Source organism: Rhagoletis zephyria, unplaced genomic scaffold (genome assembly GCF_001687245.7).
Source record: "Rhagoletis zephyria isolate East Lansing unplaced genomic scaffold, Rhagoletis_zephyria_1.1 Rzeph_scaffold_04285, whole genome shotgun sequence".
In the NCBI taxonomy this organism is placed as follows: Eukaryota; Metazoa; Arthropoda; class Insecta; order Diptera; family Tephritidae; genus Rhagoletis; species Rhagoletis zephyria.
This window is the reverse complement of record NW_016161368.1, coordinates 1,590-19,296: the sequence shown is the minus strand read 5'-3', so window position 1 is coordinate 19,296 and position 17,707 is coordinate 1,590. Positions and strand designations below refer to the sequence as shown.

General features: G+C 37.6%; 1 protein-coding gene and 1 long non-coding RNA gene across 2 annotated transcripts; one reads left to right on the top strand and one right to left on the bottom strand.

The window, feature by feature from the left end:
- The first annotated feature begins 9,106 nt into the window (after positions 1 to 9,106).
- LOC108370509 (uncharacterized) lies at positions 9,107 to 11,264 on the top strand. Its single transcript, XR_001848645.1, has 5 exons — positions 9,107 to 9,659; positions 9,724 to 9,910; positions 9,985 to 10,296; positions 10,368 to 10,542; positions 10,602 to 11,264. It is a non-coding gene; the product is annotated as an uncharacterized LOC108370509 (long non-coding RNA).
- A 4,745-nt stretch (positions 11,265 to 16,009) lies between these two features.
- Positions 16,010 to 16,399, bottom strand: LOC108370508 (putative nuclease HARBI1). Its single transcript, XM_017625834.1, has 2 exons — positions 16,181 to 16,399; positions 16,010 to 16,105 (listed from the first exon to the last, which is right to left on the bottom strand). Exons 1-2 carry the CDS (start codon positions 16,379 to 16,381, stop codon positions 16,019 to 16,021), a joined length of 288 nt encoding a protein of 95 aa, XP_017481323.1. The 5' UTR covers positions 16,382 to 16,399; the 3' UTR covers positions 16,010 to 16,018.
- Between the last annotated feature and the right edge of the window lie 1,308 nt (positions 16,400 to 17,707).

Genomic DNA, 17,707 nt, shown 5'->3' with positions numbered 1-17,707 from the left:
AAAAACCTGAATTTACCAAGCAGTGAACAACCTAAAATAAAAATATGTATACGTATATATATATATATACATAGGTATATAGTGAGAAAAAAAAAAAACAAAAACGGATAAACACAATTGGGGTTTACGCGGAAATGTCGGCCATTTGTAAACCGTGGATGGGTGGGTTGTGAGCCACACAAATCAAATGCCATCTTGATTTTTTTTCTCGTTTTGTTGAGAGGCCATCATTGGAGTTCCGGTTGATTGTTTTTTTGTTGTTTTAGTATACCGGCCATTTAAATTTTGTTGGTTTTTGTTTTAGCATGTTTCGAGGGACTCTACAATAATAAAATGTCCTAGTGCGGATAGCGGTAGAATTGCCAAGAACCTCCCCAGCCACTGAAGCCTAGCCATGATAAAAGGGTCCCGTTCGGCTTTTCTATTAGCTAGTTAAAACGATTTTCTGCTTAACCAAACTCTCCCACTAAGGTGATTACATTTTTGGCGCCCAACGTGGGGCCCAACAAGATCGTTGCGGAAAATCTTTGAAATGAAGTTAAATTGAAGTTTATTGGTATATTCAGTAAAAGGATACAAATCTGTTGACGACTTGTTTGCCCCGAAAATTCCGTTTTGTTTAGAGTTCAATCAATAGTGCATTTTGTATATGTTTAAAATAAGAGGGCTGGAGTTTGCAAGCTCTTGGTTATCAACCGAGGGTCTTGACCGCTATTCGAGTTTTAAACCTCACCCACGATTTTAGATTGCAGTTTGTTCAGATGCAAGATCAATAGAAATCTTTTTTTGGTTTTGTTATTTTATATTAGTTCTGGAAAATCCACTGCTGGATTTATGCACATGATTAGCGCAGACTCCGATTATGTGAACCGCTGTATAACTTCCAGTTTTGACAATCTTTTTGGTTGAATTTAATCCTCGATGGATTTTAAGATCTCTGCCGACCTGTCGGAATCCTACCTCGAAATTTAGTTAATTCACTTTTTAGTTTAGAGTTCAAGAATACCCTCGCATTCCGGATTTACAGATTGTAGAAGGCTTCTCGTCTGTCCGAATTCAGTATATTTTTTTTATTCAAACTTGCATCTGACAATATTTTTCCATAGCCCTATTTGTTTAATCCTCCTCTCAACAAAAAAAATTTATTTAATCCGTTATCATTTAAACCACCGACATGCCTGATATGAGGAAACATTTTGAATACACTCAAGACGTGCTGCCTATAACTTAACCTGATAGAATTATTTGCTATTTTAGCGGGATTGATAATGCCAGTTACACGTAGTACAGATAATATCCCGGGGTTGTCGGCAATTTCTGTGGAAGGGTGTGACTGCTCGATTTGCCAACAGTCTATGAATCACGTCTTTCATAAGGAATGCATTGAGACATGGCTAAAAGAACAACACGAGTGTCCTTGTTGTCGCCGGCTATGTCATTTTAAAGATTGTTTGCCTATCGCCCTCTCTAAACAGACTCAATCTTTTGAAGCTAGACCGCCATCCAAACATCGAGGACGAGGGACTTCCCGAAGACCAGGAACTAGAAATTGGTCTAATCAAGCACGCAATTCTCCCGCTTCTAAATCGTTTCTCGGCACCGAGTCGGCAAAGCAAAGCACGGACGCAAACGCGCAGAATTCGTCGATGCCTCTGCTTGACCTGGCTGCGGAAGATAGTCATCGACTTCCCTCTGCTACGGAACATCCAACTGTAGACTACGCTCGGGTCTCACAAATAGTCGAAGAAAGCGTTACCCGAATGCTATCTAACCTGGGATTGGATCGTACGAGCACCGGCCCGTTTCGACGTTCTCACCCTGTAATTAATTCTAACGTTAATAACAATTTTGAAAACTTTCGCCCAGATAAGACAATTAATATCATCCAAAACTGGAACGTTAAATACGATGGATCATCCGATGGTTTAACGGTCGATGAATTTATCTATCGAATTAGGTCTCTTACTCAAGTACATTTAAATAATGATTTTGAACTTCTGTGTAAACATATACACATGCTTCTCACAGGTAAAGCGCGAGATTGGTATTGGCGCTACCACAAGCAAACGAATGTCATTGAATGGCAAGACCTATGTGCGACCCTCAAACACCAATTTAAAGATTATCGTTCGAACTTCGATATACAAGAACAACTAAGAAGTAGAAAGCAAAGAGTCGGAGAGTCATTCGAAACCTATTACGACGCTATTTGTCGTATTTGCGATCGCCTGACCATTCCTATCGATGAGGAAGAATTTATTGAAATTTTAGTAAGGAATCTCAAACCGGAAATCCGACACGAGTTGCTGTATGTTAATATACGCTCGGTTGCTCATCTGCGTAAATTGTGCCAAATGCGAGAAAATCTTCTTGCCGACGAAAATTATAGGCTCCTTGAGGGGTGCACTCCGAAACAATCGGATGCACCCGAAGTAAAAAACAATAAACATTTTGCAGTAGCTAATTGCTCGGGAAATCCCGAGGATGCCAAGTTTTATGACACTTGGCCTAAACAACAGTACGCGGAAGTCCATTCCAACAAACAGGAAATGCCAAAGCACAATTTTCCATTCCACCTGGTTCCATACCATGAAAGACTTAAAAATTATAGGAAAGTAAGACAGAAGATTTTCCACGAGGATGTAGCGTTGCAACCCAAGAGGAATTCAATGCGAATTCAGAAATATTTCAAAGACATTCGACCTACTCGGCAGGCCCTACTAGCGTCGATATTCTCTAATAACTCTGATGGTAGATTTTATGCAAACGTGCACTTTTTAGAATTTTCCGAGCTAGGTTTGCTTGATACAGGAGCCAACATTAGTTGCATTGGTTCGCCTCTAGCTGAAGTAGATTTTTCTAAATATGGCGAGTTCCACGCTATTCAAACAAACGCGAAAACCGCTGATTGGAAAGCACACCGAATCGTTGGGTATTTAAACGTGGACGTAGAATACCAAGGGCTTAAGAAAAAACTTAAAATTTTTATCATTCCATCCATTAGCTCTTGCTTGATATTGGGTGTGGATTTTTGGAAGGAATTCGACCTGGCTCCGGGACTCATTTCCTCCATTTCGGTATATAAATCCCTGCCAGTGTGTAGTCAGGCTACTGTTAAAAGTAATTTCGACTCCAAGCAGTTACCAAAAGATANCTCCTTGAGGGGTGCACTCCGAAACAATCGGATGCACCCGAAGTAAAAAACAATAAACATTTTGCAGTAGCTAATTGCTCGGGAAATCCCGAGGATGCCAAGTTTTATGACACTTGGCCTAAACAACAGTACGCGGAAGTCCATTCCAACAAACAGGAAATGCCAAAGCACAATTTTCCATTCCACCTGGTTCCATACCATGAAAGACTTAAAAATTATAGGAAAGTAAGACAGAAGATTTTCCACGAGGATGTAGCGTTGCAACCCAAGAGGAATTCAATGCGAATTCAGAAATATTTCAAAGACATTCGACCTACTCGGCAGGCCCTACTAGCGTCGATATTCTCTAATAACTCTGATGGTAGATTTTATGCAAACGTGCACTTTTTAGAATTTTCCGAGCTAGGTTTGCTTGATACAGGAGCCAACATTAGTTGCATTGGTTCGCCTCTAGCTGAAGTAGATTTTTCTAAATATGGCGAGTTCCACGCTATTCAAACAAACGCGAAAACCGCTGATGGGAAAGCACACCGAATCGTTGGGTATTTAAACGTGGACGTAGAATACCAAGGGCTTAAGAAAAAACTTAAAATTTTTATCATTCCATCCATTAGCTCTCGCTTGATATTGGGTGTGGATTTTTGGAAGGAATTCGACCTGGCTCCGGGACTCATTTCCTCCATTTCGGTATATAAATCCCTGCCAGAGTGTAGTCAGGCTACTGTTAAAAGTAATTTCGACTCCAAGCAGTTACCAAAAGATATTAACTTTCCATTATCTGCAATACAAAAACAGCAACTTGAAGCTATAAAGTCTTTTTTCCGAATTTTGAGAAGCAAGGGCTAGGTCGCACTTCCTTCATCCGGCATAGTATTGAGGTAGGAGACGCCAGACCAATCAAGCGAAAATTAAATGAGGTTACAAAAAAGGATGCTTATCCTTTGCCCAGCATAGAAGGTATTTTTGCCCGACTACCTAAGGCGAATATAATAACGAAGCTGGACCTGAAAGACGCCTATTGGCAGATTGAATTGGACGAAAAATCGAAACCATTGACTGCATTTACGATACCGGGTCGGCCTTTGTACCAGTTTGTCGTCATGCCATTCGGCCTCTGCAATGCGCCGTCGACCATGTGCAGATTAATGGATGAAATTATTCCCCCAGAGCTCCGTCATTGTGTGTTCGGTTATCTAGACGACCTGTGCATAGTATCTGATACGTTTGAATCCCATTTGGCCGTATTAATAAGACTTGCGGAACAATTCAAAAAAGCAAATTTGACCTTAAACATTAGTAAGAGTCAGTTTTGTGTAACGGAAGTTAATTATCTAGGGTATGTTATCGGAAAAGGGGGAATAGCCACTGATCCTTCAAAAACTGAATCCATTTTGTCTTGGCCAGCTCCACGCAATTTAAAGCAGGTGCGTGGTTTCTTAGGAATATGTGGTTGGTACAGAAGATTTATAGAAAATTTAGCCGAAGTCACTTTTCCAATTACTGAAGTCCTCTCCACCAAGAAAAAGTTTGTATGGACAGATGAGGCTCAAATAGCGTTTGAGAAACTGAAATCGTGACTTATTTCTGCTCCGATTTTGCAAAACCCGGACTTTTCAAAAAAATTCTATCTACATTGCGATGCTAGTGATTACGGAATTGGAGCCGTTTTGGTTCAATTGTCAGAGGAAGGTGGTGAGAAACCCGTTGCGTATATGTCAAAAAAACTGAATACCGCGCAAAGAAATTATAGCGTCACCGAAAGGGAATGTTTGGCCGCCATAACCGCCATTGAAAAATTTAGGTGCTATCTAGAACTTCAAGAATTTGAAATCATCACTGACCATTCCAGCTTGGTGTGGCTTATGCGTCAGCAAAATTTGAGTGGACGTCTTGCTCGGTGGGCATTAAAGCTTCAAGGCTACAAGTTTACCGTACCACATCGAAAAGGAAAAGATAATGTGGTTCCTGACGCGTTATCGCGACTTCCCACGGACAAAGAAATCGCCTCTCTTGAAGTTGTTGGACCGGAAATCGATTTAGACTCACCTGCATTCTATGACAGCGACTATGAAACATTAAGAAGTAAAGTTTTATCCGAAAGCGAAAAGCTTCCCGACTTGCGCGTAATTGATCAATACGTATATATCCGTACGGAACACAATACGGTAATCTTTTGCAGGAGGAGCAAGCGTGGAAGTTATGGGTTCCCGAAAAACTTCGCGCAGACGTAATTCGGCGAGCCCATGACTGTGTCATAGCCGGACATGGAGGGATGAACAAAACGATAGAGCGTATTAGGCGATCTTATTCTGGCCAGGCTTAGTGAAACAGGTACGGGAGTATGTTCGCAGTTGTCAAATTTGTAAGGAAACCAAAGCCCCCAATCAGATTTTAAGACCACCGATGGGAAACCAATCCGTTTCGGTTCGCCCGTTCCAACGGCTGTATGCAGATTTTTTAGGGCCATACCCCCGCAGTCGCAAGGGCAACATTGGACTATTAATAATTGTTGACCATTTCAGCAAATTTCATTGGCTTTGCCCAGTGCGAAAATTCACGTCTACCGTCATCCAAGAGTTTTTACTAAAGGAGGTGTTTCATTGTTTCGGTGTACCGGAGATCTTAGTAAGCGATAACGGCATACAATTTAGATCTAACAATTTTAATGCATTTTTAACAGAGTATGGAATCAATCTTATATATACCGCATTGTATTCTCAACAAAGCAATGCATCCGAACGCGTCAATCGTTCGTTGATTGCGGCAATACGTGCCTATATTAAAAACGATCACAAAGCGTGGGATGAACACCTAAGCAGTATTTCTTGTGCTCTAAGGACTTCCATTCACCAGTCAACTAATCGTACACCATATGAAGTTTTATTCGGTTTCAATATGATCTCCCACGCCTCGCAGTATCGTTTGTTAAGAGACTTAGGTATGCTGGAAGAATCAAACTTCTCCATTAAGCAAACTGACAGGACGGCACTTTTGAGAAAGGACATTCAGACAAACATGAAAATAGCCTACGAGAGAAATGCCAAGCAATACAATTTGCGAACGAAACCAGTTACATTTCAAATTGGCCAAGAAGTCTTTCGGCGCAATTTTGTTCAAAGCGATTTTTCAAAAAATATTAATGCAAAGTTCAGTCCTAAATTCCTGAAGGCTCGAGTAAAAGAAAAGCTTGGAAACCATTACTACTTGCTTGAAGATCTACAAGGCCGTACGGTTGGCACCTTTCATGCAAAAGATATCCGGCAGTGATTTTTCAAAATTCCATCTAACCTTCTGATCCATGGATGGCCGGTTATCCGGTTTTGTAGCGTTCACGAAATTCAAACACCTCCTATTTAAAAGCTTGTTCGATTAGATTAGTTATTTTTGCTTAAAATTGTCTAACTTAAACGGTTTGCGCAAACAGTATTGTTTCTCGCATGCGAATTTTATCTTAGCATGCAACAGTGTTCATTTCTTATCAAGCAAACAGTTTTACCAACTTTGACAACTACCGCCAAGTACTTGTGTCCAGACCTACTACTTCTGTCAGCTTTGCCTAGCACTTCCTTTTTCCTTGGACGGTGGAGCTGAACAGACGTTGGATAGACAAACTTTATCTTGGTGCATCGGTATTAACCAGGGGATCCATATACATGTGGTAAGAAAATTAAAGTAGTTTTTTTGCTCTTCCGGTGGAAACTTAATTCCTTTCCGTACTTAGAAACGATTTATGTTCCATTAGTACCTATTCAAATTTTCTTGCGGGGGAGAAAATTCTTGTCCCATCTTTCTAAGCCTTTCTTATAAACGCATATTATGCAAAGCATCCCTGACCTCTCCTCATACGTTTTTATTTGTTTTCGTAGCGCTGAATTAACAAATCACTAGAGCGTCCAAAGCTTCAAAGCTCTGATGTGAGATCTGGCTCATCGCCAACCAGATCGCCAGGTACCGGTGCGTGCACTGTCTATCCACGCTTCGGTCGCGCCGTTTACGCGACGGTCACCGGGAAAGAAGGGATCCAAGTCGGAAGGGCTTAAACACAAAATCCCACGAAGGAGAAGTGAAGGAGAACCAATCCAGTCCTTTAAAAAATCAAACAAATTTTAATTGAAAATCCACGACCGCAGCAGGAAAAATTTTTTTAAATCAGAAAAAAAAAAAACCTGAATTTACCAAGCAGTGAACAACCTAAAATAAAAATATGTATACGTATATATATATATATACATAGGTATATAGTGAGAGAAAAAAACAAAAACGGACAAACACAATTGGGGTTTACGCGGAAATGTCGGCCATTTGTAAACCGTGGATGGGTGGGTTGTGAGCCACACAAATCAAATGCCATCTTGATTTTTTTTCTCGTTTTGTTGAGAGGCCATCATTGGAGTTCCGGTTGATTGTTTTTTTGTTGTTTTAGTATACCGGCCATTTAAATTTTGTTGGTTTTTGTTTTAGCATGTTTCGAGGGACTCTACAATAATAAAATGTCCTAGTGCGGATAGCGGTAGAATTGCCAAGAACCTCCCCAGCCACTGAAGCCTAGCCATGATAAAAGGGTCCCGTTCGGCTTTTCTTTTAGCTAGTTAAAACGATTTTCCGCTTAACCAAACTCTCCCACTAAGGTGATTACAGTTTATGGCACACACTTTACTGTAAAATCTGATTACCGACCATTAGTTTACCTTTTTAATATGAAATATGAAAGACCCTTCGTCAAAACTCTCGCGAATAAGACTGGAACTTTCGGAATACAATTTTACAATACAATATATAAAAGGCAAAACAAACGTTGGTGCGGATGCACTATCACGAATCACAATTGACCAACTTAAAGACACAACAAAACATATTTTAGCAGTAAAAACTCGATCAATGACAAAACAAAACGTAGAAATGCAACCACAGTACGAAGAAAATCACACAAATAACTCCACAGTACAAGTTTACGACAAATTTTCTTATAATTTTTCAAAAAACATTCCACAGATAAAAACAAAAATTACCTACGATAAGAATGATGATTTTTCAAATATTAACATATATGCGCATTTAAAACATAAAAAACTCGAGTTAATTAATTTTGAGGTTGTTAACAAAATAGCGAATTTAGATGAGCTACTTTTGAGGCTTCAAGATCAAGCAATCAAGCAAGCAATCATAACATTAAAGAAATTGAATGGCAAAAAAATTACTCATTCTTTGAACAATTTTCGATTACAGACTTAAAAATTAGCGGAAACAAAGTTTTAAAATCTTTACAAATTATCAAGGTTCATAGAATACAAGGTTACGACATCAGCCATGTCCGCCATCTTGATGACGTAGATGGCCCAATTCTTGGAGTTGCCATATTCTTAAAAACTATCTTATAAAAACACATTACTTTAGTAAAAAATACATCACTTTTTATTTTAAATATGTGTAACCCTAAGATTTACCGTTTGACAATCTGCGTTGAAGTTCTTTCTTATTTGTGCGTCTATGAGTTTATTGAATTTATTAAAAAATGAAGTGTGCTGTTTCGAATTGCAAAAATTACGCTAAAGATAGCTAAAGATGAATTGCAATTTCGAGAGTGGGTGAAATTTTGCCAACGTGATGAAAACTTTTCATTCAAAAATTAGTGTGTTCCGCTCATTTTCAAGACAGTGACTTTGAAAGAAATATGCAATTTGAAATGGGTAATACATATAAACGTATTTTAGTTGCGATTTTAACATATTGCATTGAAAAACAGGGCTTTGCAAAAGGAGGTGGATTTAATTTGAAGCCAGGGGTTAATCCAACGGTATTTTCACCGCTCTGCACCAATGTCGAAAATACCAGTAGTCCATCCTTGCCGCGCAATAACAATATATACATACATAGAGGTTAAGGGCCAAGAAAAAGCTGAAAAATATGAAGTGAATGATCTTTATAAAAAATATTTGGAGTTGGATATGTAAGTAAAAAAATTAATAAATCTATTATTGAACTATTTTTTTACATATATATTTATATAAATACGTTAACATAGTGAACGGTTGAAAACGGAAAACTTTTTGTTGAAAGAAGTCAAGCTGCGAAAGACAGGACCATTGCAGAACTTCAGATAAAGCTTCAAAAGATAATGTCCGAAAATCAGCAAATTGAAAGCAAGCTGAAGCTACTTTTCACTCCGAGCCAAATACATAGAATAAAAAACAACGAAAACGTATGACTTGGTCTGAAGCCGATGTAGCCCAGTCAATTACGCTATACTCTGCAAGTGCGAGAGCTTACAAGCTGCTTCGTCGAACAAATTTCCCTTTGCCGTCCAATAAGGACTTTACAGAGGTTTGCACAGAAGCTAGACATTTCTCCTGGTATCATTGACCCGGTGCTCAAGCTAACTTAGCGATATTCAAAGGCTTTGCGTTTTGAGCTACGATGAGATGAAAGTTAAGAAGAAGTACTGCTACAACAAATCTTTGGATACTACTCTCTCCCGCTAATTATGTACAAGTAGCTATGCTTAGAGGTTTGTTGAAACTAGTTACCTGGAATTCGAAGATATTATTTAATATAAATATACTTATAACTAGGGCTTGTAGGAAAGTGGAAGCAGCCAGTATATTTTGAGTTTGACCAGCAAATGACTAAAGCGATCATATTTGACATTATTAAAAGAGTAAGACAGTGTAACTTTAACGTCGTGGCAGTGGTAAGCGATCTGGGAGGTGGAAACCGCGGATTGTTTACAGAAATAGGAGTAACAACAGAAAATCCCTGGTACTAATGGCCGAAGCCAAAGACGAAGTTCGGTCGTTCTCTAGTTATGACGAATAAGAAATTCTCTTCTACAGGTTTTTGTACGAAAATGAAAAGGTGTTTGCTTTCGCGGATGTTCCCCACCTTATTAAATTAGTTAGGAACAACTTTTTGGTTCATGGGTTCCGGATAGATGGTAAAGGTGTTACCAAAGGCCTTATAGAGAAAATTTTATCTCTCACATCAACGGACGTTACTATCACCCACAAAATTGCAGCAAAACATCTTCGCGTTTACGGTACCGAACGGCAAAAGGTATCACTTGCAACGAAATTGTTTTCTCACACGATGGTATGGGTGGCTTAAACGGTGAAAATTGGAAAGAATTGTCACGGTTATTAAAAGGTGTAAGCATAAATGGTTATATTATACCAACTTATAACTGTTATCCTAAATGTTGAAAATGTATTACTTGTAGACAAATGATTAGTTCGATGTTCTCAATGTGCGGGTTCCAAAAGATGGTTGTCGAGAATGGTGTCATGGGTTTGGATTGGCGCTTGACAAGCAGATGTCAATTTTAAGCCAAATGGACGAGCTTATAAAGCAACTCCGAGTAATTGGAAAATATACTTTGCTGGCTTTTCAAAAAGGTATGGGAATGAAACTTTTACTTTTCTTTCATTGACTTGCATATTTATTATTTATAAAGGTATTTTGCAAACAAACAATGCTGTACGTCTGCTTTACACAGAATTGAAGCAAAAATACGGACTGAACTACATACTGACCTATAGACTGAACCAAGACATAATTTAAAACTTGTTTGGCCTTATTCGAACCTTAACAACCACCCCGACCGCGAAGAGTTCCGGTTCCGGCTGCGTAACTATTTGCTTGGATGTAACCAAGACGCCTTGTCAAGCAACACAAACATGCAACCAGACAACACTCCCGATTTGGAATCTATTGAAAGTCCCCTTACTGGTAATCCCTCTACGTGTATGGCTTCTTTTAGTTCACATCCAACTTGATTTAAAGGAATACTTCCACGTTCATTTTCCAAGGAAATAGAGATTGGCACGAAAGAGCCGCCGACAGATGAAGAAGAATCTTTGGAGATAGACGGCTTATAGCACCTATCCGGATACATCTGCTTCAGACTAAAAAATCAAGAGCCTGATTTGATTGACACCAGCCAGGCCACATTCTCGTGGGTAGATCATGTATCTGAAGGAGGCTTAACCAAACCCACAGGATGTATGTTAGAGCACATGACAGCCCTGAACACAATTTTTAAGGAGACAAATCGAGAAGGGCTTTTCCTTACGGAAGGTTACTTGCAGAAACATCTTGAGGCAGCGAAACATGAAGACTGCAGTGATAAAGTAAAACAAATATTTTTTCGTACACGAATGTACATATATACTCATATGATAATAAGAAAAGGAAAATGAATAAAATCACTACCTAATTTGATTTTGTTATTTTTATGGCCTTTATAACAATTATATTCAACAATTTTTATGAGCTCTAGGCCGTTTTCAGTGAAAACTTATTGTGGAAAAGCAACAATAATTTGAAAAAATGGTAGAAGTGATAGCTATTTCGGAAATCACCACATTTCCTCATCAGACTTCTTTCAGTAGGATTCGAACCGACGATCACCACTGACTCAGCCAGTTGCCTACGCACTGTGCTAAGTTTGTCTTGTTAATTCTTGTTGCTTATTTTCCACTATTTCACTTTGCTAAGCCAACTACAATCAAGCGCAGCTATTCCGCTGCAATTCACTTGATCATGTGGTTGTTGGTTTTGTTGGTTTTTGTTAATATTTCTATTATTAGAATGTTTAACTTTTTAGGTGTGCTCGTCCTTAAGTTATTTGTTTTTGTTATTTTTATGGCCTTTATAACAATTATATTCAACAATTTTTATGAGCTCGAGGCCGTTTTCAGTGAAAACTTATTGTGGAAAAGCAACAATAATTTGAAAAAATGGTAGAAGTGATAGCTATTTCGGAAATCACCACATTTCCTCATCAGACTTCTTTCAGTAGGATTCGAACCGACGATCCCACTGACTCAGCCAGTTGCCTATGCACCGTGCTAAGTACGCCTTGTAAATTATCGTTTGCTTTTTTCCACTATTTTCATTTTTGTTATGCCAACACAATCAAGCGCAGCTATTCCGCTGCAATTCACTTGATCATGTGGTTGTTGGTATTGTTGGTTTTTGCTAATAATTCTATTTTTAGAATGTTTAACTTTTAGGTGTGCTCGTCCTTAAGTTATTTGTTTTTGTTATTTTTTTGGCCTTTTAACAATTATATTCAACAATTTTTATTGAGCTCGAGGCCGTTTTTTAATGAAAATTTATTGTGGAAAAGCAACAATAATTTGAAAAAATGGTAGAAGTGATAGCTATTTCGGAAATCACCACATTTCCTCATCAGACTTCTTTCAGTAGGATTCGAACCGACGATCCCACTGACTCAGCCAGTTGCCTATGCACCGTGCTAAGTACGCCTTGTAAATTATCGTTTGCTTTTTTCCACTATTTTCATTTTTGTTATGCCAACACAATCAAGCGCAGCTATTCCGCTGCAATTCACTTGATCATGTGGTTGTTGGTATTGTTGGTTTTTGCTAATAATTCTATTTTTAGAATGTTTAACTTTTAGGTGTGCTCGTCCTTAAGTTATTTGTTTTTGTTATTTTTTTGGCCTTATAACAATTATATTCAACAATTTATATTGAGCTCGAGGCCGTTTTTTAAATGAAAATTTATTGTGGAAAAGCAACAATAATTTGAAAAAATGGTAGAAGTGATAGCTATTTCGGAAATCACCACATTTCCTCATCAGACTTCTTTCAGTAGGATTCGAACCAACGATTACCACTGACTCAGCCAGTTGCCTATCCACTGTGCAAGTTTGTCTTGTTAATTCTTGTTGCTTATTTTCCACTATTTCACTTTGCTACTTTTCACTAATATTTCACAATAAGTTTTCACTGAAAACGGCCTCGAGCTCATAAAAATTGTTGAATATAATCACTACCTAATTTCAAAAAGCATTTTGTTCACATTTAATTTGTACGAATATTATTATATTAATCCAGTTTCACGTGAACTTATAACATTTTGTTGTTATAATAAGCTTTTTCAATATTTTATATCCAAAAGTCCCATTTAATATTAGTTCCTAAAATATGCCATACGGCAACTATATTTTCTGCGTTTTGTATACTCTTCTTCTTCGTAAAATATTTCAGCCAATCAGAACTCACTTCTAACTACGTCATTGGAAGAAAACAAATTTTTGACAGACCCTGTGGAAACAATAACTGACCCTGTGGAAACTTAAACTCATGACAATTTACCATAATGACCCGATATCAGGCACACATTGCGGAAACAAAAAACTCTACGCAAAATTACGTACAAAATACTATTGGAAAAATATGACACGCAATATTGCTAAATTCGTAAAAAGCTGTGAGAAATGTTTATTAAATAAAGTAAAACCTAAAACTAAAGACAATTTAGTACTAACCCTAACGCCTTGCAAACCCTTTGATGTTGTAGTTATAGACACAATAGGACCCTTGCCTGAGTCCATTAATGGTAATAGGTTCGCAGTAACCATTATATGCGACTTAAGCTAATATTTAGTAACAATAGCCACACGGGATAAAAGCGCAAAAACAATAGCTTCTGCAATTTTTGAAAGCTTTGTCTTAACATACGGCATTATGAACACTATAAAATCCGATTTGGGCACCGAATTTAAAAATGAACTTTTTTCGGAACTAACCAAACTTTTGAAAATCCAGCACAATTTCTCGACATCACATCACCACGAAACTGTTGGTACTGTTGAACGAAACCACCGTGTCTTTAATTAATATTTACGCGCGTATTTAAATGAAACTTGGTCCGATTGGGACGTTTATTTGAAATACTTCACATTTTTGCATAACACAACAACAAGTTGCATGATGCAATAATACAAGATGGTATCAATTGTGACAGCTCGATTTGACACTGCCTAAGCTCAGTAGAACGAGAAGAAAAACGGGAAGAAATTAAGCCCCATTTGGGGGAAAAATATAAAATTTCACATTCTTTCCTAAACAAAATTAGCTTTTTTATAGTATATTCGTAATAAAATAAAATAAAATAAGATAAAATACCTTTTTAAGAAAAAAAAATGTGTATACTGAGAAAAAATAAAAAAATATTCAACTATATTATTAGGCAAGGAATTGTTAAAGAAGTAACACTGTCTCACCTAAGGCAGTCAATATGGCGGAATTAGAGCGAGAAGTTGGCAACTGATAACACCTGCATTATTGCATCATGAAAAAGTTCTGTATTTGATAACAAACTTTCACCATTTGAATTAGTATTCGGTAGAAAAGCAATTTTACCAACCGAATTACAAAATGTAAAAATTTATCCGATATATAACATCGATAATTATTCGAAAGAAATCAAATACAGAATGCAAAAATCACACGCGCTTGCAAAAGAACTTATTAACAAACACAAAATTCGAAACCAAACGGTATATAACAAGACCACGCGTCCGTTAATAGTTAATTTAAATGATACGGTCTTAGTTCAAAAGGAACCACGCGATAAACATACAAAAATATATGAAGGTCCATACGTCATAACAAATATTGACGGAGTCAACGTAACAATTTTCGACAAAATCAGAAAAAAAGAAAAAATAGTACACAAAAATAGAATCCATAAAATAAAATAAAACAAATTTTCTTATATATGTATATACGTATAATTACTTTTAATTTTTCTTTTATTACAAAAATAAAAAATGTTCAAAAAACAGAACAATAATCTGAAATGTACAAATTTTCAATATGAAATCTAGCACAAAAGAAAAAAAAAACGAAAAAAACAAACTTTTATAAGTATTTAGAATATATTTTTCCATAAAACTGGATATTAAGGATGTTTCACAAAAAAAAATGAATTGGATTGCTAAACCAAAAAGCATTTTTTATGCATTGTTAAAATCAAACTTTAAAAATTTTTTTCAACAAATGCTATATGTATATATTTATATAAAAGAAACTTGAATTTCCATTTTTTCATATTCAATTAAAAACATATTTATGTAATATTCCTCAATCAAATCCAAATTCGTTCCTTCAAAACAATTTAATTCTAAATATAAATGGAGCAAGAAGAATATGGCCAAATTGATCACCTTGCCAAATCCTTCTTTTCCCAAGGAGGGTGATGTAATGCGATCAAGCATACATGTTGCAACCCTAAAAATCACCTTATATGAATTCGCCTAAGGTAATAGATTACATCTAAGAATTTACAATATTGATGCAACCCTGTTGTATCGGCGAAAGCAGCTAACTTTAAGTCTTTAAGTGAAAATAAAATTAGCGGCATTATTGCGCGTTACTTCAACCCGAAAATTGCTGGCTACCAGCGTTTGGCCGGCAGCAGAGCCGGTGGAGCACCAGGGCTCCGCGTGAAGTACCGCAGCAGAGCTGCAGCGCCAGCAATTGTAGCAGCACTGCCTAATACGGCAGCATCGAGGGAGCGCTATGGCTCCATGCAAGAGCGAGCGTTGGACGGCAACAGAGCCGGAGGAGCAACAGGGCTCCACGCGTAACAGGTACGCCCGTTAATCCAACGAAGTGGAATTATACACTTCGACATTACTGCTATTTGTTCTTGGATCTAGGAACTCAGTCTCGGGAGCGTATGTTTGGTCATCCAATCGCAAGTTATGCAACACTGTGCATGCATTTACTACTTTTCCAGTAAATCCAGGATCTTACAAAAGAGTCCTTGGCTGAGATAAGCATCGCCAAGTTCCTTTGAGAACGCCAAAAAGTCCCTCAACTGGGTTTCGAGCTTTGCACAATGCCTCATTATAGCGGAATTTAGGACTCCCTTCTGGTTGGTTTGGTGAGGAGCCATCAACCACGGCTCCAAAGGATATCCTGAGTCACCTGCAAATATATATTTGACATTTTCAATTAAATTGATTTTAATAAATACGTTTCAGTGGATTTAAAAAGTTACCAATCAAAAACATGGAAACCATTTCAAAACTTCGCTGCATAACTCTCCGGACTACAGAGGAGCTCCAAATAATTGAATCATGTCGTGCTCCTGGGTATTTAGCATTGACAGCCAAAATCTTATATTTGGATCACATATCTATATTTATTATATATTTGTATAAAATAAAATTAATTCTCAGTAGTTTAACCCTTGAGCAAATTTTACTCTTACCATTTGCACATTGATAGAATGGTATCCATGGTGGTTGACATACGCTTCTTCATGATTTTTTGGGCTCATGATTGACACATGAGTGCGATCGATAGCCCCAACAGTACCTCCTACAAATGGTGCGGATGCTGAGGCGAAAATTTCTTTTGCAGCTTGCCGCTCTATTTGGGTCATTGGAAACCTAACCTTTGCCAAAAACATGGTGCGGTTTATTGCATCCGTTACGTATATAGCGACTTACGGTTGACTGGCAATAGGGGATATTGCTCTCCGACGGGACGTTGATAACAACCAGTTGCGAAGAATCGCAAGGCAGTTAGAACCTTTAAAATTTACAAAAGCATTTAAAATTGAAAAATACTTGAAAATTACATTATATACCTGTTTCTCTGTCCTTATCGCAGTTATTCTTCGACCCCTTAATTGGCTATCATGCTGGGAAACAATATCTTCAACCAAGTCTGGGGTTAATCGGTAAAGGTTACGAAACTCAGTTGCAGTCAAGTGGAAAAGGTTGTCCACTTCTCAAAGGTCTATCTACTGATGAAGGGCTTATTATCTCCTCATCTTGTGATATAACGTATGGCAAATACTCAAATGCCATTTTTTACAAAAAAGTTTTCTTTTATATATTGACGGTATTCATCAAACCTTATAAATGCATTGTAAACCGTATAAACTTATAATTGTGTAAACCTTATAAATGAACTGTCAATAATTGTATGGAAACTCGTTTACACATTTCTGATAAATTTCTCCAGCGATTTCACTNTTGAAGGTGCTGAGGGCGGAAGGTACTCATGGTGCTCCTGGCGATGAAGGAGCTGAGGGTAGAAGGTACTGGTGGTGCTCCTGGCGATGAAGAAGCTGAGGGCAGAAGGTTCTAATGGTGCTCCTGGCGATGAAGATGCAAGCGTTGAAGGTGCTGATAGTGAATCTGTAAACAAGCAAAAATATCAATTAAAATTTATAAACATATAAAAAGTCTCAATACATACCTTAAGAATGTGACTAAGTCGCTGCTGTTTTGCAATCTAAAAGAAGAAATTACATTATAATTAAATAAAATTGTTAAATACGTATTCTTACTTAAATGCGTATTTATACTGTCATCAAAACTCTGATGTTTCTAACTTGCTCGCTCTAACGCATAGAATTCTTCTTAGAGTACGAATTCTTATCGGGTATGTAGCTCTAACAAAGGGACATGTTTTGACAGTTCGAACAAAAAATTTGTAAGTGTGTGGGTGAGATGACTAAAAAGTTGTGAATGTGTTTGTAAATCGATTGAATTTTAGGGGAAAGTGGTGAGCCGTGGCTGGCAGGGTTATAAGATTATCTGCTTGATAAAGTTATCGGTTTAGATCAAGGGTGGCCATTTCATAGGCACGCGTGCCAAATTTTTCTCTTCTGCTTTCACACGTACACGAGAAAAACTGCGCGCTTTCACAGATACATAAGCATACTCTATGAATCAGTGATGCCGACGATTAGGGTTTTGCTGTGATCATGCTCAATCGATGGGAA